The sequence below is a fragment of the Ostrinia furnacalis genome, unplaced genomic scaffold (genome assembly GCF_004193835.3).
Source record: "Ostrinia furnacalis isolate ACB-3 unplaced genomic scaffold, ASM419383v2 OfSCF1534, whole genome shotgun sequence".
Classification (NCBI taxonomy): Eukaryota; Metazoa; Arthropoda; class Insecta; order Lepidoptera; family Crambidae; genus Ostrinia; species Ostrinia furnacalis.
Window position 1 is genome coordinate 767,871 of NW_021131773.1, and position 23,242 is coordinate 791,112.

A 23,242-nucleotide genomic window follows, 5' to 3' on the forward strand; every position below is an offset into this window, starting at 1 on the left:
CTAGATAAGTGGCCCTTTTTGATCGAAGCGAAAATCGAATCCGTTGTAACTCCATTTAAAGAAAGGCCTTTCGACCATCTCACGACATTAAAGCTGTCACATTTTGCCACTTGTTAAGTGGGGCAGATGAAGATGAGCCTAAAACACATCGAACAAGCCTCTTATTCCATATTTTTATTAAAACAACTAATGTCAGTCATATTTCAAGTCATCAAACTTTTCTATGGACATTAATAACTAAAATTGGTCATAATTAGGTATCTCAAAACTTAAGAAACTTTTGGACATTAATAGGCTTGTTCGATGGGTCTTAGGCCCAACTACCTCCAGTGTCAGTTGACGTACTAATTTTGGGACACCCTGTATAAGTGCGATTGTATGTGGGAAATTACCTTGTAGGTATCTAATATTGTGAATGTAAAGTGCCATGATACGGAGTCTACTAGTCTTAATGTACAGTATGTAATAAATAGTGATAGAATATAGTTACATAATGTATCCTATATTTATTTTTGATTTAATAAACTCGCTATTTTATGCATTTCTTGTTTCATTTCAAATGTGATAAACTTTGAAATACTTTGGTGCATGTAGTCGTTGATAGGTTCAATTGAAAACAAAGTAAAAATATTTTGTTTCGTAGTGTATTGTGTCGATGGCCCTAAATTCAATTCCCAGCAGACACAAAGTAAGATAGTTTTGTTACTTGTACAGTTTAAAATTAATAAAAACGAAGTACAGAAGTACCTATGAAATTATGAATCGATCATTTTCAAATGAAACGGTAACGAATTGAGAACCTCCCCCTTTTGTTAAAGTCGGTTAAAGCGTAGTTTCAAACATAATTCTAGCGACTAGTAACCCCATCTAGTGGTTGGAACAAATCGCCGTTGCGGCTGGAGACTCGCCAGATGTAATTTAACGCCATCTGTCGCTGAGAGGACTAAACTTTAGTACTACCACAATCAAGGCACTCATCTCTTGATAATATTAAAGCAAGTAAGGATTAAAACTAATGTTTGCCATAACTAATTCTAGATAAGAATGCATAATTATGAGTTTATTTTAAGTTTATTATTTAATTAAAAGAAAAAACGTTTCTAATATTGTGTGGTTGGCATACATTTATTATGGAAGCTGGAAACATTGAATTTTCGGATAGTTCCAGTTTATTTTGTAACCTATTATTGGTACTGTTCGAAAGAGCTCGTGAAGCAAATTTAGAATCAGTAACCAGTTTTTCGATATCTTGTGTAGTTTAGAAATAATCAAGTGAGATCACTTATTGTTTCCACCCTGTAGATGATTCTTCAAAACATGCCCAAAATTTACTACATACTATGTAGCCTACATTGTAGGTATATATAACATGAAACAGATTTCTTTAACTTTATTGTTTTCTTTTCTCACAACCTTAGAAGAAATAAGAAATAATTTTAATGTTTTTATGTCGAATAGTAATGTCGAGTTATTCGACTATTCGCCAAAGTGAATGGCGATTAATCGGTATTCGACTATTCGCTATAACCACTATTCGCGGCAATTCTAGTCATAACATTTTCACTATTCCTCTGCACCAATGCATGAAATACACCTGAAAACCCCGATAAAGCAGCTATTAGGTAAGAATAATATAAAAATAAACATAACCCTCCTTCTGACGCAGTTAGGTAATAAACTAAATGTAGGTAAGTATCAAAACATTTCACTCCAACTTACTGTCAACTCAACGACGCGCTTTAAAATCAAAGATTGACTTCGAATGCCTTATTTTGCAATACACTTTGAAAACAATATGACCTGCTTGACTTTTTTCGTCTTTTTCACAAAAATAACAAATAGGCATGAAGAGATTACAAAATTTCTGCAGCGGCTGACAGATCTCTTGATTTACTTTGACAGGTGACAATAAAGCCATAGACAATGGCCATATGAAAAACACACTTTTCCAATATTTTTGTTTGCCATGAGATTCTGGTACACCTATACGCATTAACGGATTAATGGAACTTTGCAGTATCTTTTTTTATGCATAACAAGGCCAGGTATTTGACCACAATCGCACCTGATGTTAAGTGGGATGCAGTCTAGGATATAAATATTATTAGGAGTCGAAGTGGTCGCCATGGCCGAAATCAGTCTGATGAATCACCTTAGAATCTCTGCTTAGAATAAGTGCGGTTATACAACAAAATTGTTATACTCTCATGTATGACAGTTCAAAACCCGCAAGTTTCCTGTTACTCCGTGACCATAGCGCTTGCAAGTGCCGAAATATCGGAAAGTCAAAATTTAGGTGCATGGTAGCAATCCCGTCAATAATAATTATTATGACAGTTCAGTTCGAAGGGTAGGGTACAAATGACGAAGGATAGGGTACAATTACCGAAGTGTAGGGTACAAGCGACTGTTCAACTTAAGGGGTAGGGTACAAACGTCTGTTCAACTTAAGGAGTAGGGTACAATTAACGAAGGGTAGGGTACAAACGTCTGTTGAACTTAAGGGGTAGGGTACAATTAACGAAAAATAGGGTACAAGTAACCAAGCGTAGGGTACAAACGACTGTTCAACTTAAGGGGTAGGGTACAAGCGACTGTTCAACCTAGGGGATGGGGTACAAGTAAGAGTCAGTGAACTGTTAACACGTTTATTGGCTCTAGTCGAGCTCGAACTCGATGATGTCGGGCAGGTCGAGGTTCTCGCCGTCGCTGTCGCTGCTACGGCTGTCCGCCGCCGCCGCCGCCGCCGCCTGGGGAAGAATTTGAAGCTTAACATGTTGACATAAATATGGAAATCAGAACTAGTTATTGGTAATTTATGGTTTATGGTTTAAGACATTTATTTCTCTAAAAGAATGACATGAGGGGTGGCAGTGGGCATGGCACATAGCTCGAAGAGCTGATGGCCGCTGGGGCAGGAAAGTCCTTGAGTGGCGACCACGAGCCGGAAGACGTAGCGTGGGCAGGCCTCCCACTAGGTGGACCGACGATCTGGTGAAGGTCGCGGGAAGTACTACGTACAGAAGATATTTTCGTGAAGGTATTTAAAAAAATGTATGCTCAATGTCGTTAACAATATGGTGTAATTTAGCTTGTCTCAAGAGTCGAGCACCATTTTGTTGACAAACGTCAGTGATTGGTACTGCGCCGAAGCCATAGGGCTTCGGTAAAATGATGTGTGAAGTGAGGTGCCAAACTGCGGAAAATAGCGGAGAACATACGTTTATTCTTTATTCTTTCCAAAATACTGCACAGTATTATTGTCTGCGTCAATACTCGCTCCTGATTGTCCCGTCGATTAGGTATCTCAGGAGGTGAAGTCGCGCATGTTTTGAGTTTTGTTTTCGATGCCAACTCGCGGAGATGAACAGGCCTGCCTTTACCAACAAACGTCTCGTGACTTTTTCTCCAACAGTGACCTCTATTGCAATACACATAAGATACTCACGAGTCCGCGCAGCTAGCTGTCACCGCTCAAATGCAAATGATACTGCTGTCCACGCGACTTTGAACTCTATTGCTATGTACATAAGGTACTCACACGGCGACGCGGGCGCGGCTCGCCTTCGTTCGTTCGTCTCTAAAGGCGAGTGTCACCCGTCAGTGCCACACGACTATGAGCTCTATGTCTATGTATTAAATTACAATACGCGCGCGTGCATCACTCTTTACTAAAGCCTGGTCCGTGAGCACGTAGAATTTTGTCCAATGACCCCAAGCTACCCATCCTTAGCGCTCGCGCGTAATTATATTGCTGTCGCGACTGTGCGACGGGCGCCCACAGGGAGTGTACGAGCGAGACAGCAACATAATGATGCGCGAGCGATAAGGATGGGTAGCTTGGGGTCATTGGACAAAATTCTACGTGCTCACGGACCAGGCTTTAGCTCGTGAAAACCCGCCGGCGGGTGCGCCGCGCGTGTTTTGTTTTCGATGCCTACTCGGAGAGAGAACAGTCCTGGATCTATTACTATGTATCCACGCGACTGTGAGCCCTATCGCTATACACATAAGGCACTCACGCGGCGGCTCGGGCTCGCCTTCGTTCGTTCGTCTTTAAGAGCGAGTGTCACGCATCAATGCCACGCGACTTTGAACTCTATTACTATACACATAAGATACTCACGCGTCTGCGCAGCCAACATCAGAGCTGTCACCGCTCTAATGAGACCGGTGTCCACGCGACTGTAACCTCTATTGCTATGTACCTAAGTCCACGCGACTATGAACTCTATTACTATGCACATAAGATACTCACGCGTCTGCGCAGACAACTGCAGAGCTGTCACTCGCGCTCTAATGAGACCGCTGTCCACGCGACTGTCAGCTCTATTACTATGCACCTAAGATTCGGTACTCGGCACAGCAGCTAAGATTTCACGCGCTAAAATGTGAACGCTGTCCACACGACTTTGACCTCTAAATCTATGTGCATAAGGTAGCTGCCTTAACCCGCCAGCGGGTGCGCCGCGCGTGTTTTGTTTTCGATGCCTACTCGGAGAGAGAACAGTCCTGGCTTAATTACTATGTATCCACGCGACTGTGAGCCCTATCGCTATACACATAAGGTACTCACACGTTTGCGTCTCGGCTGGGGCTCGCCACGCGACTATGAGCCCTATCTCTATGCACATAAGGTACTCACACGTCTGCGAAGCCAGCTTCAGAGCTGTCACCGCTCAAATGCAAATGATACTGCTGTCCACGCGACTTTGAACTCTATTGCTATACACATAAGATACTCACTCGTCTGCGGGGGCGGCGTCTCCTCGGGCGCGCCTCGGGCTCGTCGTCGGAGCTGCCCGAGCTGCCGTGACCGCGTCTCTATTGCTACCTACATAAGGGCGAGTGTCGCGCGTCAGTGCCACGCGAATATGAGCCCTATGTATATGTACATAAGGTACTCACGCGTCTACGAAGCCAGCTACAGAGCTGTCACTGCTCAAATGAGACCGGCTCGGGCTCGCTACGCGACTATGAGCTCTAAGTCTATGCACATAAGGGCGCTACTCATGCATCCGCGCGGGCGGCTTGAAAACTGTCGCTGCTCAAAGAGACCGCTGTCCACGCTAATGTAACCTCTATTACTATGCACATAAAGTACTCACGCGGCGGCTCGGGCTCGCCTTCGTTCGTTCGTCTGTATTGCTGTGTACATAAAGGCGAGTGTCACGCATCAATGCCACGCGACTTTGAACTCTATTACTATACACATAAGATACTCACGCGTCTGCGCAGACAACTGCAGAGATGTCACTCGCGCTCTAATGAGACCGCTGTCCACGCGACTGTCAGCTCTATTACTATGCACCTAAGATTCGGTACTCGGCACAGCAGCTAAGATTTCACGCGCTAAAATGTGAACGCTGTCCACACGACTTTGACCTCTAAATCTATGTGCATAAGGTAGCTGCCTTAACCCGCCGGCGGGTGCGCCGCGCGTGTTTTGTTTTCGATGCCTACTCGGAGAGAGAACAGTCCTGGCTTAATTACTATGTATCCACGCGACTGTGAGCCCTATCGCTATGCACATAAGGTACTCACACGGCGGCTCGGGCTCGCCTTCGTTCGTTCGTCTTTAAGAGCGAGTGTCGCGCGTCAGTGCCACGCGACTATGAGCCCTATCTCTATGTACATAAGGTCCTCACGCGTCTGCGCGGCCTGCTACAGAGCTGTCACTGCTCAAAGAGACCGCTGTCCACGCTAATGTAACCTCTATTACTATGCACATAAGGTACTCTTGCTCGTCACGCGACTGTGAGCCCTATCTCTATGTCGATAAGGGCGGTACTCACGGGTCTGCATAGCCAGCTGCAGAGCTGTCACTCGCGCTCTAATGAGACCGCTGTCCACGCGACTTCGAACTCTATTGCTATGCACATAAGGTACTCACGCGTCTGTGCAGCCAACTTGCTGCTGTCACTGCTCAAATGAGACCAGCTAGGGCTCGCCACGCTAATATGACCCCTATCTCTATGCACATAAGGGCGCTACTCATGCGTCCGCGCGGGCGGCTTGAAAACTGTCGCTGCTCAAATAGACCGCTGTCCACGCTAATGTAACCTCTATTACTATGCACATAAGGTACTCTTGCTCGTCACGCGACTATGAGCCCTATCTCTATGCACATAAGGTACTCACACGTCTGCGAAGCCAGCTTCAGAGCTGTCACCGCTCAAATGCAAATGATACTGCTGTCCACGCGACTTTGAACTCTATTACTATGCACATAAGATACTCACTCGTCTGCGGGGGCGGCGTCTCCTCGGGCGCGCCTCGGGCTCGCCTTCGTTCGTTCGTCTTTAAGAGCGAGTGTCACGCATCAATGCCACGCGACTTTGAACTCTATTACTATGCACATAAGATACTCACGCGTCTATGCAGCCAACTTGCTGCTGTCACCGCTCAAATGAGACCGGCTCGGGCTCGCTACGCGACTATGAGCTCTAAGTCTATGCACATAAGGGCGCTACTCATGCATCCGCGCGGGCGGCTTGAAAACTGTCGCTGCTCAAAGAGACCGCTGTCCACGCTAATGTAACCTCTATTACTATGCACATAAAGTACTCACGCGGCGGCTCGGGCTCGCCTTCGTTCGTTCGTCTGTATTGCTGTGTACATAAAGGCGAGTGTCGCGCATCAATTCCACGCGACTTTGAACTCTATTACTATGTACATAAGGTACTCACGCGTCCGCGCAGCTAGCTGTCACCGCTCAAATGCAAATGATACTGCTGTCCACGCGACTGTAACCTCTATTGCTATGTACCTAAGTCCACGCGACTATGAACTCTATTACTATGCACATAAGATACTCACGCGTCCGCGCAGCCAACTGCAGCGCTGTCACTGTTCAAATAAGATCACTGTCCACGCGACTGTAACTTCTACCGCGACTGTACCAGCTAAGATTTCGCGCGATAAATTGTGACCGTCACGCTGTCCACACGACTTTGACGGCTACCTAAATAAACTCCGACAAACGTTGCTTCGACATTACGTTACTCCGACACAACTGAATATTGACATGACTTTACTTCGACACTACACTACTCAGACAAAGGATATTACGCCGAAAGTAACGTTTGTCGAAGTTTATTTAGATAGCCGACTTTGAACTCTATTACTATGCACATAAGATACTCACGCGTCCGCGCAGCAAACTTCAGAGCTGTCACCGCTCAAATGATACCGGCTCGGGCTCGCCACGCGACTATGAGCTCTAAGTCTATGCACGTAAGGGCGCTACTCATGCATCCGCGCGGGCGGCTTGAAAACTGTCGCTGCTCAAAGTGACCGCTGTTCACGCTAATGTAACCTCTATTACTATGCACATAAAGTACTCACGCGGAGGCTCGGGCTCGCCTTCGTTCGTTCGTCTGTATTGCTGTGTACATAAAGGCGAGTGTCACGCATCAATTCCACGCGACTTTGAACTCTATTGCTATACACATAAGATACTCACTCGTCTGCGGGGGCGGCGTCTCCTCGGGCGCGCCTCGGGCTCGTCGTCGGAGCTGCCCGAGCTGCCGTGACCGCGTCTCTATTGCTACCTACATAAGGGCGAGTGTCGCGCGTCAGTACCACGCGACTGTGAGCCCTATGTCTATGCACTATCACTGCTCAAATGAGACCGGCTCGGGCTTGCCACGCGACTATGAGCCCTATCTCTATACACATAAGATACTCACTCGTCTGCGGGGGCGGCGTCTCCTCGGGCGCGCCTCGGGCTCGTCGTCGGAGCTGCCCGAGCTGCCGCCCCTAAAGCCCATGACCGCGTCTCGTAGCGACGCTATTGCTACTGCGGAAACAAACAAATAAAACATGTTATATCAGACTGAATTTCACCAGAGTAAATACAAATGAGTAGGTTATCTTCATAGAAACGCACAATTTATCATGGATTAGCGGCGAGTTGCGCCGAATTTTGTCAGTGTGTGCGTGCGCGCCGCATACGTATTGGCGCGCGCTCACATACAAACCGCGCTCGGGCGTTTCTATGAAGATGACCTACTCATTTGTATTTACTCTGCTTCTAACCAATGAACAATATAATATTTTTAGTGATTCCGCCATTTTAAAGTGTTTCGTGGGTCTAATTACGAATTAGTGTGTCGTATGCTTACATTCGTCCTCGGCGTCTGTGGGCGAGCTGGATCCGTCGTCGTTTTCCGAACCTCCAGCCAATTCTTCTTCCTCATCCTCCTCCTGAAAATATAATAACAAATTGTTGACTAAATTGTTCAAATATAGTAAAAACTAGCAGCCGCCCGCGACTTCGTACGCGTTAGCCTCGTTTTACCCCCGTTAGATATCATGTTGATAGATGGCGTTTCACGGCTTCCCTCGCATGAATATTTACGAACGTCAAAAACAGTAGATTGTCCAGCGCTGTAGATTTTAACCAATGACGATAGATGGCGCTTTTTAGACACCTCTTATTTATTTATTGAAATTTATTTGTCACATGTCGTCATAAATTATAGCTTAAGTGTTATTCTGGGTTATAAACAATAATATTGTGAAGTTTCATCAAATCCGTTCAGTAGTTTTTGCGTGAAAAAGTAACAGACATCCAGACATCCACTTTCGCATTTATAATACTAGCTTTCCGCCCGCGGCTTCGCCCGCGTGGAATTTTGTCTGTCACAGAAAAACTTTATCACGCGCGTACCTGTTTCAAAAACCGGGATAAAAACTATCCTATGTTCTTTCCCGGGACTCAAACTATATCTATGCCAAATTTCATCAAAATCGGTTGCGAGGTTTAAGCGGGAAAGCGTAACAGACAGACAGACAGACAGAGTTACTTTCGCATTTATAATATTAGTTGGGATTTAGTAGGATCAGTGCGTATCAATCACGTTTCCGAGCCGTATATCATCACTGGTAACACACACTGATTGAAGACTTTCGTTTTTAGGTACTGAGGTATTTTGGACGAAAAGATGTTGCGTAGTTTTCCGAACGCTAGTTGTTGTTACTTGTATGTGTAAAGATGTGTTGTTGGTAGATCTTTATCAATAAAATAAAATAAACGCTGCCCAGCCGAGTTGAATTCGACGATTTACCTCTTGTATATTTCTCATGTGTCAAGCGAGTATAGCCTCTAGCGTTATAGCAACAAGGCTCAACTCACCGCGTCATCGTCGTGGTCCCATTACATCGTCAAGACTTGGAGGCTTGGGCACAGAATAATAATAAGTACTACGTACAGAAGTTTTACTTCGCGAAGGTATCTAAAAAAAATTATGCTCAATGTCATTAGCATATTTTATGGTGTAATTTAGCCTGTCTCAAGAGTCAAGCACCATTTTGTTGACAAACGTCAGTGATCGGCACTGCGCCGAAGCTATAGGGCTGACTTCGGTAAAATGATGTGACGTGAGGTGCCAAACTGCGGAAAATGGCGGAGGAAATACATGATTTAGCATGAATTATCATGAATAATATTAACTACTTATTTATTTACCTCTCAGTGTCTTGAGGCAACTTAAAAAAGTACATTCTGTGTTTTTACTATTATTTAGGCAGTTAAATACTGCACAGTATTTAGTACACCATTTTCTTTATTTTCTTCCACCATACACAAGAATACGCGTGCGTGAGTCAATGTTCGCTCGTATGTGAGGCCTTGTCGAATAGTATCCTGTAGGTGGGCATCGTGCGTGTTTTGTTTTCGATGTAAACTCGCGGAGATGAACAGGCCTGGCTTGGGCAAGTCGCCGAACAGCTTCTAAGCGACTATAGCCTCTAGCACTATAGCAACAAGGCTCAACTAGGTCATCTTCGTGGTCCCATCACATCGTACACTAGTTCAAATCTCGCCCAGTTTCTAAGCGACTATAGTCTCTAGCGCTATAGCAACAAGGTTCACACTCTTGCCATGCGACTGTAGCGTCTAGCCCTATAGCAATAAGGTCCAACTTACCGCATTATCGCCGTGGTCCCATCACACCGTACACTAGGTCAAATCTCGCCCAGTTTCTAAGCGACTATAGCCCCTTATCCTATAGCCACAAGGTTCACACTCTTGCCATGCGAGTGTAGCCTCTAGCCCTATAGCAACAAGGCTCAACTCACCGCGTCATCGTCGTGGTCCCATCACACCGTACACTAGTTTAAATCTCGCCCAGTTTCTAAGCTACTATAGCCTCTAGCGCTATAGCAACAAGGTTCACACTCTTGCCATGCGACTATAGTCTCTAGCGCTATAGCAACAAGGCTCAACTAGGTCATCTTCGTGGTCCCATCACACCGTACACTAGTTCAAATCTCGCCCCGTTTCTAAGCGACTAGGCGCTATTCGCTGGGTGCGAAGTACTAGGTGGGGGTAACATAATCTATCGCAGCGCTCATGGTGGTCAAAAGTAGAAATAATGTAAGCTCTGTCATCAGATGTATCTGTCAAGTGGTCCCATCACATCTCAAGAATTGGGCAAGTCACCGAATAGCTTCTAAGCGACTACAGTCTCTATGTCTATAGCAACAAGGTCCAACTTACCGCGTCATCGTCGTGGTCCCGTCACATGGTACACTTGGTCAAAGTGGACAAATCTAGTCGTACTCTTGCCACACGACTATAGCCTCTATCCCTATAGCAATAAGGTCCAACTTACCGCATTATCGCCGTGGTCCCATCACACCGTACACTAGTTTAATTCTCGCCCAGTTTCTAAGCGACTATAGCCCCTATCCCTATAGCAACAAGGTTCAACTCACCGCATCATTGTCATGGTACACTTGGTCAAAGTGGGCAAATCTCGTTGCACTCTAGCTACGCGAAAACATATCCTACACCTACAGCAATAAAGACGACAATATCTCACCGCGTCATCGTCGTGGTCCCATGATCCCATCACATGGTCAAGCCTTGCGGAAGTCTTCGAACAGCTTCTAAGCAACTATAGCCTCTATCCCTATAGCCACAAGGCTCAACTCACCGCGTCATCGTCGTGGTCCCTCTTCCGCCCCACGTAGTACACTTTGACGCACGACTCCTAGTTCAAATCTCGCCCAGTTTCTAAGCGACTATAGCCCCTAATCCTATAGCCACAAGGTTCACACTCTTGCCAAGCCACTATAGCCTCTATCCCTATAGCCACAAGGCTCAACTCACCGCGTCATCGTCGTGGTCCCTCTTCCGCCCCACGTAGTACACTTTGACGCACGACTCCTAGTTCAAATCTCGCCCAGTTTCTAAGCGACTATAGCCCCTAATCCTATAGCCACAAGGTTCACACTCTTGCCAAGCCACTATAGCCTCTATCCCTATAGCCACAAGGCTCAACTCACCGCATCATCGTCGTGGTCCCGCTTGCGGCCGACGTCGTACACCTTGACACACGATTCCTGCACCTGGTCGAAGTCGCCCATGTTTTCCACCAGCGATATCTGCGTGCCCCAGCGCGATACGGATAGCGAGTAGATGTTGCGTTTCACGTCTATCGTCGCTGTAACATACAAATTATTGTGTTTGAAATTGAATAATTATTTTTACACTTGAGCACGTAGTACATGCTTATTTCCGATCTTGGCAACCGGTTGCTATAGATTTGTAAAATAGATTAATAAAGCCTAGATAGATAGTAAGAACAAAAAAAATGTGAGGACCATTTCGGCTCACTTGAAATGTCACATAAGTAAAAAAAACTAAATTAATTGTCTTATTAAATAACAAAGAATACAATACAGCGGAAACAAGAATAATATTCAAACTATTTTCACGTGTACAAAGCCGTGAGCTAAAGGTCATAGCACACTTATCGACCCGGAGAGGAATCAACACTTTATCACCTTTCGCCGCTAGGCCAGGCGTTTACGTCACAACTTATGGTGTGGATCAGTGTGCGTTGCAGTACGGAGTTTAATACACATAAATAAATAAATAAATAAATGTAAATACAAAGAATACTGACTGCCTAGAGTTGTATCAACTCGGTTACGATCCGTTTCGGGGGTGATTTTTTTTTTTATGTGATAGGAGGCAAACGAGCAGATAAGTATGATAAGTGTGCTTAGTCCTTTAAAGAGGTAAGGTAAGCTTACCTATACTGGAGTAATCGAAGGGGTCTAGCGTCTTGAAGCTGGTGTCGAATTGGCTGCGCTCCTCCGAGTCTTGGTCGGAACAGACGGCGTATAGCGCCGTGCAGGTTGGGTTGAATATCACCTGCAAACATAATTTACCATAATATTTATTTATTTGCTTTAGACTACAGCTACGCTTTTTCTTCGCTTCGATTTGTAACGATTTATTAGTGGTTTTATCACTCGGTTACAAAATCGATCCCCTGTGGAAAATATGATAAGTACCTTTATACTGAGCACATTTAAATCTTTAGAATAGAATAGAAACACGTTTATTTTTCTGCTACATGGAAACACATACAAATACAACTTATAAATTAGGGTTATCGCGATTGAAAAATCCGCCAGATGGCAATACGTAGACGCGAGGTCCAAATGCTGCATGATTGGTTATTTTTGACATGACATTGACAGATATGTCAAAATCCGCAGCAGTTAGACCCCACATCCACGTCCCGCCATCTAGCGGATCTTTCATTCACGAAAACCCTCATTCTAGTCGTCACATCAAATTTGTATTTTAACTGTTCGGTAGATGGCACTAGTACAGCACACGTCAGCCAGTAAAGTAGCGCCATCTAGCATTATAAGTCGAACTACAAGGTACCGGTGACGATAATAAGCTTTACGCGAGGCTTTTACCAATATAGATGACCCACGCTGAACTGTCCCACCAAACTCAATGACAGGGGAGCGCTACCATCGTTCAACTATATGGTTTCCAACATGGCAAAAATCGGAACCAGCGATCCGGTATTGACGGTGGCGCCCCGCTGTCAATGTCATGGATAGGACAGTTCAGTATTTTGGAACTATGTCGTTCTTTGCTCGCTGTTTTGTCAAAATAGACGCATGGAATCTATGATTATGTTAAAAAATCGGCATTTTGAAATAAAATAAGTAACTCACCTCTGATTTATCTAACGTTGGCACTGTCCGAAGTAGATGGAACGTCCGTAGGTCCCACACTTCTGTGTTTGATATTACCTGCGGAGACAAAATGTTTGCATTATTATACAGGGCGGAATTTTGTAATACCGCTTGAAGGGAAAGTACTCTTAATACTGTAGATAGAAAATTTTACTCTAAGAAAGCATTATTTTTAGCAATTATTTTTGAAAAGAAAGAGAACTGCATTCAAAGATTTCCGAAAATTCGCTTGGCACACCCTAGAATCGTACCGACTAAAATCTGTAAAAAATTACACCCTGTATTTTTATTGAATCGATCGTTAGGGTTAATTATAAGGATGAAATCTCTTTCTAACTAACTTGTTGAATTGAATGAGAGGAAAACGACGAAATCTTAAATTATTTACCAAAAAAATAATGAAGGAAAATTCTCGGAATTTTTCGGAAATCTTGACGTCACTGACTGAGTTATGAGCTAGTCTAGACCAAGGGTGGCCCAATAGATTTTCCAGATGATTAAAAATTTCTTAGACTGTAGCGACGCCGGGCCACAGCTTTTTGAAAATCAAAGCAAAAGCAAAACTATACTAAATTCATAAGGCCATTTAAGGCCACCGCGCGCCGACAAATTTATTTATTTATTTATTTTCACCAACTTAAAATATCTTTACAGGTCAATAAGCTAATACGATAGAATAAATTATTTTGTAGGCAGGTACACTGTATCTCCGTAGGAGAACCAGAGTGACTGACATAGCCCGCAGAATCGATAAAATCAAGTGGCAGTGGGCGGGGCACATAGCTCGAAGAGCTGATGGCCGCTGGGGAGGAAAGTTCTTGAGTGACGACCACGAGCCGGAAGACGTAGCGTGGGCAGGCCTCCCACTAGGTAGGGATATTCGATATACATCGATGTTTTGAAAACATCGATGTTTACAATGCGATACATCGAATGGATCCGATGTTTTGAAAAGCTATTGAAATACTCGATGTATCGATGTTTTTAAGTTTTCAGTGTTAAAACATCGAATCGATGATAACCAATTAAAATTTCATAAAACTCAAGTCTGACCACTAAAATTTTACTTATATGGACAACCCAACTTGTATTTTAAAAATGTTGGCAACACTGCGTACGAGTGCAGTGAGTATTGTCTCTAGTGACAATAAAAAAAAACTGTTATGTCAATGTCGCGTCACGCGTGTCGGTTGGCGAGTTTGTTTGTGTCAATCAACAAAAAAATAGGCTGAAACGCAAACGTTTAAATAAACTGTTGTTTTTGCAAAGTCTTCCAAAAGAACACTGGAAATATTTAGGATAGGTATAATAACAAACTTATAAAAATAAATGCGGATGTTTTTTTTTTGTTCTTACTTTAAACAGTGTGAGTCACGTTAAAGTGTGCATATGAAAATATGTGAAACTAGACCTATTTTTATCGACAAAAAAAGGTCAAAAATTTTTTGAGATTTTTTTTTCTTTTTAAAGATTTTTTTTCTTACAATTACTTCTCGTAAAGAAAACGTAATAACTTTTAAAATAAGAGGTATATCCTGATAACATAAAAACAGTAATAATGCTAAATAACAGGCGATACTAAAAAAAACATAAAACACCCAGAAAATGCCAACAAATAATAAAAAAAATTACTTTTTGAAAAAAATCTGCTTTTAAATTCGTGTTTTTTTGGTTATTTGATAAATTTCTCCAAAAAATGCCCCTATAACAGGTATTTTTTATTACTTTGTATTATTCTCTATCGTATTACTTTTGTAAAACCAAAAATTGCATGTCTCTATCCCTATCACAACATTTGCTATGATCGTTTAAACAAAGGCCTGCCACCACATTATTCTCCACTACAGGTGGAGACAATTTTAATTTTAGGTAAAATGCTTATTTTACTTCGAAATCTTTTGTTTTTATTTGAAATGTAACTCGTCTTTATCAAAATTACAAATCTAGAGCCAGTTTCAGTTTCGTTGTTAACGAAGCGTTGAATGGCCCGCCCGGAGAGGCTTAGTTCAAACGATCATTGCAAACATTGTGATAGGGATAGAGACATGCGATTTTTGGTTTTACAAAGGTAATACGATAAAAAATAATACAAAGTAATAAAAACCACCTGTTATGGGGGCATTATTTGGAGAAATTTGTCAAATAACCAAAAACACGAATTTTAAAGCAGATTTTTTTTCAAAAAGTATATTTTTTATTATTTGTTGGCATTTTCTAGGTATTTTATGTATTTTTTTAGTATCGCTTATTATTTAGAATTATTACTATTTTCATTTGATAAGGATATACCTCTTAGTTTAAAAGTTATTACGTTTTCTTTACGAGAAGTTAATTGGAAGAAAAAAAATTCTATAAAAAAAAATCTCAAAATTTTTTGACCTCTTTTTTGTCGATAAAAATAGGTCTAGTTTCACCTTTTTTCATATGTGCACTTTAATATGACTCACACTGTATAATGAAGATTTTTCTCATGTATGGCTTTTACTGTTTTTTAATAATACAATGCTTAAATTAGTGGATTATAAAAAAACTTAAAAAAGTACTCGATTTATACAAAACATCGATGTTTTCTTCCAATACATCGAAAGAAATCGATGTACAGTTTCAAAATATCGAATCGAAAAAAACATCGATGTTTTTTCAAAGTGGACACCCCTACCACTAGGTGGACCGACGATCTGGTGAAGGTCGCGGGAGGTGCCTGGGTGCGAGCGGCGCAGAACCGGTCTTTGTGGAAATCCTTGTGGGAGGCCTTTGTCCAGCAGTGGACGTCTTTCGGCTGAACCGAACACTGTATCTACTTATAACTAACAATAAAAAGCGCGGCTCTTACGAATTCAAATGCCTGGGTTTGGCCAGGCTTGTGATAGACATATAGAACCTAAGATAGACTCACTTCTAATCCGTTAGGGTGAAACACGCCGCTGTGCGTTTGGTTCAGTTTGTCGAACTTGTGGATTTCTTTGCCCGAGTTCACGTCCCAGAGCACGCCATCTGAAAATGATAAATTAACACAGCGATAAAAACTTATACAGATAGAAAATCGTGCAAGATATTATCGATATTATCTCAGGAATTACTGGTCCGATTTGAAAAAATATTTTTGTGTTGGATAGTCCATTTATCGAATAAGTAAGCACCTGATGTCATGCCCTGAGTGCCCAAGCAACTGCACTCAGGAGGATTTGATGAGTGCTACTGACAACGCCACTCTTGTGGCGGAGTTTTGGGCTGACACTGTGTAGGTTTGTTGTCGACAAGAAAAGAAGAAGTAATATAACATCACCCTAATCAGTTCAATTTGAGACATCTTTTGATTCTAGACACTAGTGTCAACCTACAGTAACGACTCGCTATAGCAAGGCTGCCCAACCCCAGCCCGCGGAAGAATTTTAAGTGGCTCGCGCAAGTATTGTTTGAAAATACGTACCAAATTCGAAACTATGACACATATTTGTGACTTGTTACAAGCTTTTTATTACAAGCTTTATTATTACAAGCTTTTTACAAGCTTTATATTGACTTCACTTGTTAGTATGTGTGGGACAAATCTTGCAACTAAATTTAAGACCAGTTCTCCTCAACCGATTGAGCTGAAATTTGGTATACTTATGTAACTACGATGACAATGCAATGTTATGGTACCATTGAGCTGGTCTGATGATGGAGTCAGGAGGTGGCCATAGGAACTCCTAAACGAAAAGGCGGAAACTTATCAAATTTGGGTTCGTTGGATTCGTCTTCTCGAGCACTTTAGTGTTAAATGATCACCAGCGCCCTGAGATTGTGATACAACTAAAAAGTGTAAAATAAAATTATAGTAAAAAAAACTTTTTTAAAAACAAGCTTTAATTCTGATATGCAGTTGTACTAAAACGAAAAAAATAATTGTATGCAAGGTTCAAATAATTTCGAAAGCTTGTAGCGCAAACAGAATAATTATAAGGGGAATAAAATCCATGCGCGATACAAGCTTTCGAAATTATTTGAACCTTGCATACAATTATTTTTTTCGTTTTAGTACAACTGCATATCAGAATTAAAGCTTGTTTTTAAAAAAGTTTTTTTTACTATAATTTTTGTTTGTATTGAATAGGCTCCAAAACCACTGGGCCGATATAAAAATTCTTAAGTAAGTGTCCAGCCAGCATTAAAGCCCTGCAAAGCTGCAGATTTGAAGTTAGTCATGTAAAGAGGTAAATTATTGTCAAATGATTATTGTATGTATCATACTAATACTTGTAACCGCTGTTTGAAATGTTAGCTATAATTGCATAGTTTATAGAATACTAATTAAATAATCAATAGCTAATTTAGCAAAGTTTAAGTATTCGTAGCTCCCTTAACACGTTGACTGCCAAAGGAAATTTACTAATTCGCCAAAATTGAATTTTTTGTTAATCGATGTGTANCTTTTTTAAAAACAAGCTTTAATTCTGATATGCAGTTGTACTAAAACGAAAAAAATAATTGTATGCAAGGTTCAAATAATTTCGAAAGCTTGTAGCGCAAACAGAATAATTATAAGGGGAATAAAATCCATGCGCGATACAAGCTTTCGAAATTATTTGAACCTTGCATACAATTATTTTTTTCGTTTTAGTACAACTGCATATCAGAATTAAAGCTTGTTTTTAAAAAAGTTTTTTTTTACTATAATTTTATTGTTACTGTCAACTTCGGATTTATCGCCGTTTTTATTGCGCTTGTCCTGAAAGTAACTGAAATACGACTGAATCCGCCGTTTGGCGCGACTTCAAAAGGTTGAGCAGCCTTGCGCTATAATTATAACTCTACTGTCTACAATATCTTACCGAACAGCACCAGTTCGTCAGGGCGTCCAGGGTCATCAACACGCTTCCAGTGCGCGTTTCAAATACAGTTATGACTCTAGTGTCTACAGTTGACTCTACTGTCAACAGTTGACTCTACTGTCTACAGTTGACTCTAGTGTCTACAGTTGACTCTACTGTCTACATTTGACTCTGGTGTCTACAATTGACTCTATTGTCTACAATTGACTCTATTGTCTACAATTGACTCTACCATCTACAATATCTTACCAGATAGCACCAGTTCGTCAGTAGGGTTGAACGTCGCTCTGTTCTTGGCGTACTGATTACTGATGGCGGGCGTCAGGGTCATCAACTCGCTTCCGGTGCGCGTGTCAAATATGGTCGCCGTCTCCCCACGTGTCCCGATGATGCGTTCGTCGGACATCTTGGAAAACTCCACGTATTCCTCGTTGTCTAGTTGGAATCTGATGGTTGGTAACACTTTAGCGGACATTTTTTGAGCTGCCGACTTTTGAATAGGATGGAAATCTAGTGTTTTTTATTTATTTATAGATGTAGCGCTTAACTGGGTCAGTGCCTCAGGCGTATGAGATGGGAGTGACACAGGAGGGTAATTTTGCGACGGTCAAACGTCAGCCTAACTTCAGGGGGCGTGGTGTGAGTGAGTTTACATCAAAGGTCGTCACTAGTGAGCGCGTAAAAAAATACATTAAATGTATGATGGATTGTACAGCGCCCCTAGCGGAAACTTTCAAGATATAAATTTTCATTTTTTTTTTAACACTCACTAGTGAGGACCTTTGATGTAAACTATTGTAAACTCACACTAACACACACTTGATGTAAACTATTGCCCTCAGATCTTCAATTTGTATGCTCTGTCACGTCATAATATGTCAATGTCACCCTTCCCGTGCCGATCTCATACCTCAGGCACTGACTGAGTTAAGCGATATACCTATAACTTTAGGGTGATAATTTATCTATCATTGTCAATCAATAGCAATCCTAGCTTTCCCCAAGAAGCGACAAAGACCGCTATATCCCACTTTTTTCATTCATAATTTGTAAATTATTACAGGTCAATTAAACTATCGTAATGTACTGATGTAATTCAAGCGTGAGACGTCCACTCACAAGGTGGACCGACGACCTCATAAAGGTAAGGAAGGCGCTGGATGCAGGCCGCTACTAATTTGGCGATGTAGAAATCATTGGGGAGACCTATGTTCAGCAGTGGACGTCCAGTGGCTGAAATGATGATGAATGATGATTGAACTGATGACATCTCATCAAGGTAAACACCGTGGCATCTTAATGAGGGTTTTCGCGATTGAAAAATCCGCCAGATGGCAATACGTATTGCCATCTGGCATATTTTTCAATCGCGAAAACCCTCATTCTTCAGTAATAAGAACGATTTCGCAACACAATTGTATAATCTGAGGTGGAATTGTGTAATGCAATCGTAATCATTTGACAGTTCATAACGTACGATAAAGTCAGTTAAACAAAGCGTTTGACAGAATAATCGAACGTTATGAACTGTCAAATGATTACGATTGCTTTACACAATTCCACCTCTGAAGTCTAAGAATAAAAAATAGTCCTTAATGTAACGACATAAGAACAAAAATTGCATGAATTAAGTATGTGCAGAATACTTACAACTGTTCGAATTCTTTCATGTTCCACAACGCCGACAGAGGTCGCCACGTCGTGGGCGTTGACGCTAGTAGTAGTAACCCGTCTCTGCTCGCCTGGAAAAAAGCTTTTCTTTAGACTACATAAATAATGTAAGTCAAATCAATAAATAATATAGAATCAAAACAGTAGTAATTCGGTTCGATTTGATTTATTTTACAAGAAACGAAATCTTTCGACTTGCTGATCACAAAGCTTATCTGAAATACATATAAAAAATCAAAGCAAAAAAGTATAAAATTCGCAATCACATAATATTTAGCTTGGACCAATGTTAATTGTTGATGTTGATTTTTGTCTAATAGTAATATCCATAAAATATAGTGTCAAAAAGTCGATAACACATCCTTCTTCCAATTGAACGTCCTTGTTTCGAACTTTTAGGCTTCTTTGGGTGTCACGAACTATTATAATGCTTTTAGAAACTAGAGAGTTGAGTGTGTGAGAGATAGAAACGCTCCTCCCATATCGCCGTCTCACTGGCCCGTCGCACCCATCAACATCATAGAGCGGTATGTGCGAGATAGCAGAGCGAGAGAGAGAACGTTACACGATGTTGATGCGAGGATACTAAGACCCAGTTTTTTGATTCGTAGTTAAAATAACCAATAGTCAAATTTGACAGATGTCAAATGACAAGTGGTTAAATATCAGAAAAAAAAGTTTTTCGAACAATGATTAGCTTGACTTTTAGTACATTTTTTAACTATTTGTTTACATTTTGTTAATATTGGTACCAAAATGTAACAATTTGTTATTTTAACTATGAATCAAAAAGCTGGGCCTAAGTACTTTAAATACAATGCCCCAATTATGAACCTCCCTCTTACTGACCTGCATGTGACAAATATATGCGTGCAGAGTGTCGTGCACTTGGTATGAACTCTCCTCGACGCCGCTGAACAGGTTGAATATCCGAATGTCGCCCGAGGACGTCGCCGCTAACAGCTGATGTTGCGTTGGCTGCAACAAAACGGCAAGTCATTTATATAGATTATAAACAATAGTGGCCCCAAGATAGTTCCCTGTGGAACGTTAACATTGTTCCCAGAAACTATGGATTTTGAATTTGTTTCTTCTTTGCGAGTATTTAAAGATTTGACTTGTAAGTGTTGGCGGCGATTATAAAGATAAGATTAAAGCCAATTAAGTGCCATGCCTCTTAAACCATATTTGTCGCATTTTTGCTGGAGAATTTCATGACAAAGTCAAATGCCTTGCTCATGTCAAAAAATATAGCTGTAGCATCTATACCTTTATCAAAACACTCTGTTACGTTTTTTATTAAGTTAAAAGTTGCAAGCGTAGTGGATTTACCCTTACGAAATCCATTTTGTTTATTAGTTAAAATGTTGTTTTTCGAGAAATTTATAGATCCTTGTATGCAATGCTTTTTCAAAAACTTTAGCTAGCTTGTTGCAACACAAACTTTGCGTTCAACGTATTTCCTGTAAGTATGAAATTAGTGCTAGTGGTTGAATTCCGACGTTACCACTAGAAAAATCCACCAGACACTAAAACCACCGCGGGCATTGGGCGGGTCAAGTAGCTCGTAGAACTGATAGGAAGGTAGCAAGAAGGCGCTGGATGCAGGCCGCTACCAACCAGCCTTTGTGGAAATCATTGGGGGCGGCCTATGTCCAGCAGTGGACGTCCTGTAGCTGAAATGATGATGATAGCGAGTGTACTCACATGGAATATGGTATGCGTGAAGTACAGTCAGCGTCAAATAGTTCGTGACAACCAAAGTAGTCAAAAAGTCCGAAACACGTCTTTGTTACAATGGGAATAAGGTTGTGTTGTCAACTTTTTGGCCACTCTGGGTGTCACTAACTGTTTGATGCTGGCTGTACGCGTTATCGTCTTGTAGCTGCAGTATCATTGGGGGAGGCCTATGTTCAGCAGTGGACGTCCTGTGGCTGAGATGATGACGATGATGATGAAGACTTTCGTCGCGTGTGTTTTGTTTTCGATACCTACTCGGTGATGAACTTGAACAGGCCTGATGTTAGCAGGATCTATGTACTCACGTGGAAGATAGTGTCCGTGAAGAAAGCGTCATCGTCCTGCAGTCGGAGACGGCTATGCTCGGTGTTCCGTTGCGAGATCGAATCAAAAATGAGGAGTAAACGACATAGCCCGACGGATTGGCAAGCCGAAGTGCTGGGCAGGGCACATAGTACGCAGAACTGGCGGCCGATGGGACGGCAAGGTTCTGGAGTGAAGGCCACGTGCATGGGACGTCCACCCAGAAGGTGGACCGATGACCTCATAAAGGTAGCAGGAAGGCGCTGGATGCAGGCCGCTACCAACCGTACGATGTTGAAATCATTGGAGGAGACCTATGTTCAGCAGTGGACGTCCTGTGGCTGAAAGAAACTAACGATTATTACTATCTACTCACGCGGAAGATAGTGTGCGTGAAGTAAGCATCGTCGTCTTGTAGCCGCAGCGTGCTCCTGTGGTTGAGGTGATGATGATGATGATGATGATGATGATGATGATGAGTGTACTCACGTGGAAGATGGTGTGCGTGAAGTAAGCGTCGTCATCCTGCAGCCGCAGCATGCTCCTGTGGTTGAGGTGATGATGATGATGATGATGATGATGATGATGATGAGTGTACTCACGTGGAAGATGGTGTGCGTGAAGTAAGCGTCGTCATCCTGCAGCCGCAGCGTGCTTCTGTGGTTGAGGTGATGATGATGATGATGATGATGATGATGATGATGATGATGATGATGATGATGATGATGATAAGTGTACTCACGTGGAAGATGGTGTGCGTGAAGTAAGCATCATCGTCCTGCAGCCGCAGCGTGCTCCTGTGGTTGAGGTGATGATGATGATGATGATGATGATGAGTGTACTCACGTGGAAGACGGTGTGCGTGAAGTAAGCATCGTCGTCTTGTAGCCGCAGCGTGCTCCTGTGGTTGAGATGATGACGATGATGATGAAGACTTTCGTCGGGTACGCCGCGCGTGTTTTGTTTTCGATGTCTAAAGCCTGGTCCGTGAGCACGTAGAATTTTGTCCAATGACCCCAAGGTACCCATCCTTATCGCTCGCGCGTAATTATATTGCTGTCGCGACTGTGCGACGCGCGCCCGCAGTGAGTGTGCGAGCGCGACAGCAACATAATTACGCGCGAGCGATAAGGATGGGTACCTTGGGGTCATTGGACAAAATTCTACGTGCTCACGGACCAGGCTGAGGCTACTCGGTGATGAACAGGCCTGATATTAGTAAAATCTATGTACTCACGTGGAATATGGTGTGCGTGAAGTAAGCATCGTCATCTTGTAGCCGCAGCGTGCGCACGGGCGCAAAGTGTGAGTGCACGAGGCGTGCGTCCGCGCGCCGGCAGCCGCTCGTGTAGCCGAGTTCTCTGCAAGGAAGTGTACGTGTAAAATGCATTCAAATGGGTTCACCCTTTAGGCTCGTTTCCATCAAATCGGAGCGGAGACGAGAAGTGAAAATAATTAATGGTATTCAACACACATCTCTGCTCCACTCCGCTTTGGAAACCGGACCTTAAGGAGATACGGTGCCATGCCACAGACACAGTCACATAGCGGACAAACATATTATTACTCCCGTCTTTTTGCATCGGGGAATAAATATACTTTTCGCAATACGAGCGTTTAACTGTCATAGATATAAATATGTACCTATGTACAAATAAATTAAAACTCATTTATTTAGTAGGCATTTAATAAGCACT

At 42.4% G+C, this 23,242-nt stretch overlaps 1 protein-coding gene across 1 annotated transcript in view; it reads right to left on the bottom strand.

The window, feature by feature from the left end:
• Window positions 1-2,634: 2,634 nt before the first annotated feature.
• mahj (LisH and WD40 domain-containing protein mahjong) overlaps window positions 2,635-23,242 on the bottom strand; it is a 35,983-nt gene continuing 15,375 nt past the window's right edge. The window contains exons 17-27 of the mRNA XM_028304839.1: window positions 22,783-22,906; window positions 20,352-20,480; window positions 19,482-19,573; window positions 18,081-18,277; window positions 15,914-16,011; window positions 12,997-13,074; window positions 12,049-12,169; window positions 11,296-11,453; window positions 8,127-8,208; window positions 7,692-7,801; window positions 2,635-2,750 (exon numbers count right to left, since the gene is read on the bottom strand). Of these exons, the coding sequence (XP_028160640.1) occupies window positions 2,658-2,750; window positions 7,692-7,801; window positions 8,127-8,208; window positions 11,296-11,453; window positions 12,049-12,169; window positions 12,997-13,074; window positions 15,914-16,011; window positions 18,081-18,277; window positions 19,482-19,573; window positions 20,352-20,480; window positions 22,783-22,906 (1,282 nt within the window). The 3' untranslated portion in view covers window positions 2,635-2,657. The remainder of the gene's footprint in view (window positions 2,751-7,691; window positions 7,802-8,126; window positions 8,209-11,295; window positions 11,454-12,048; window positions 12,170-12,996; window positions 13,075-15,913; window positions 16,012-18,080; window positions 18,278-19,481; window positions 19,574-20,351; window positions 20,481-22,782; window positions 22,907-23,242) is intronic.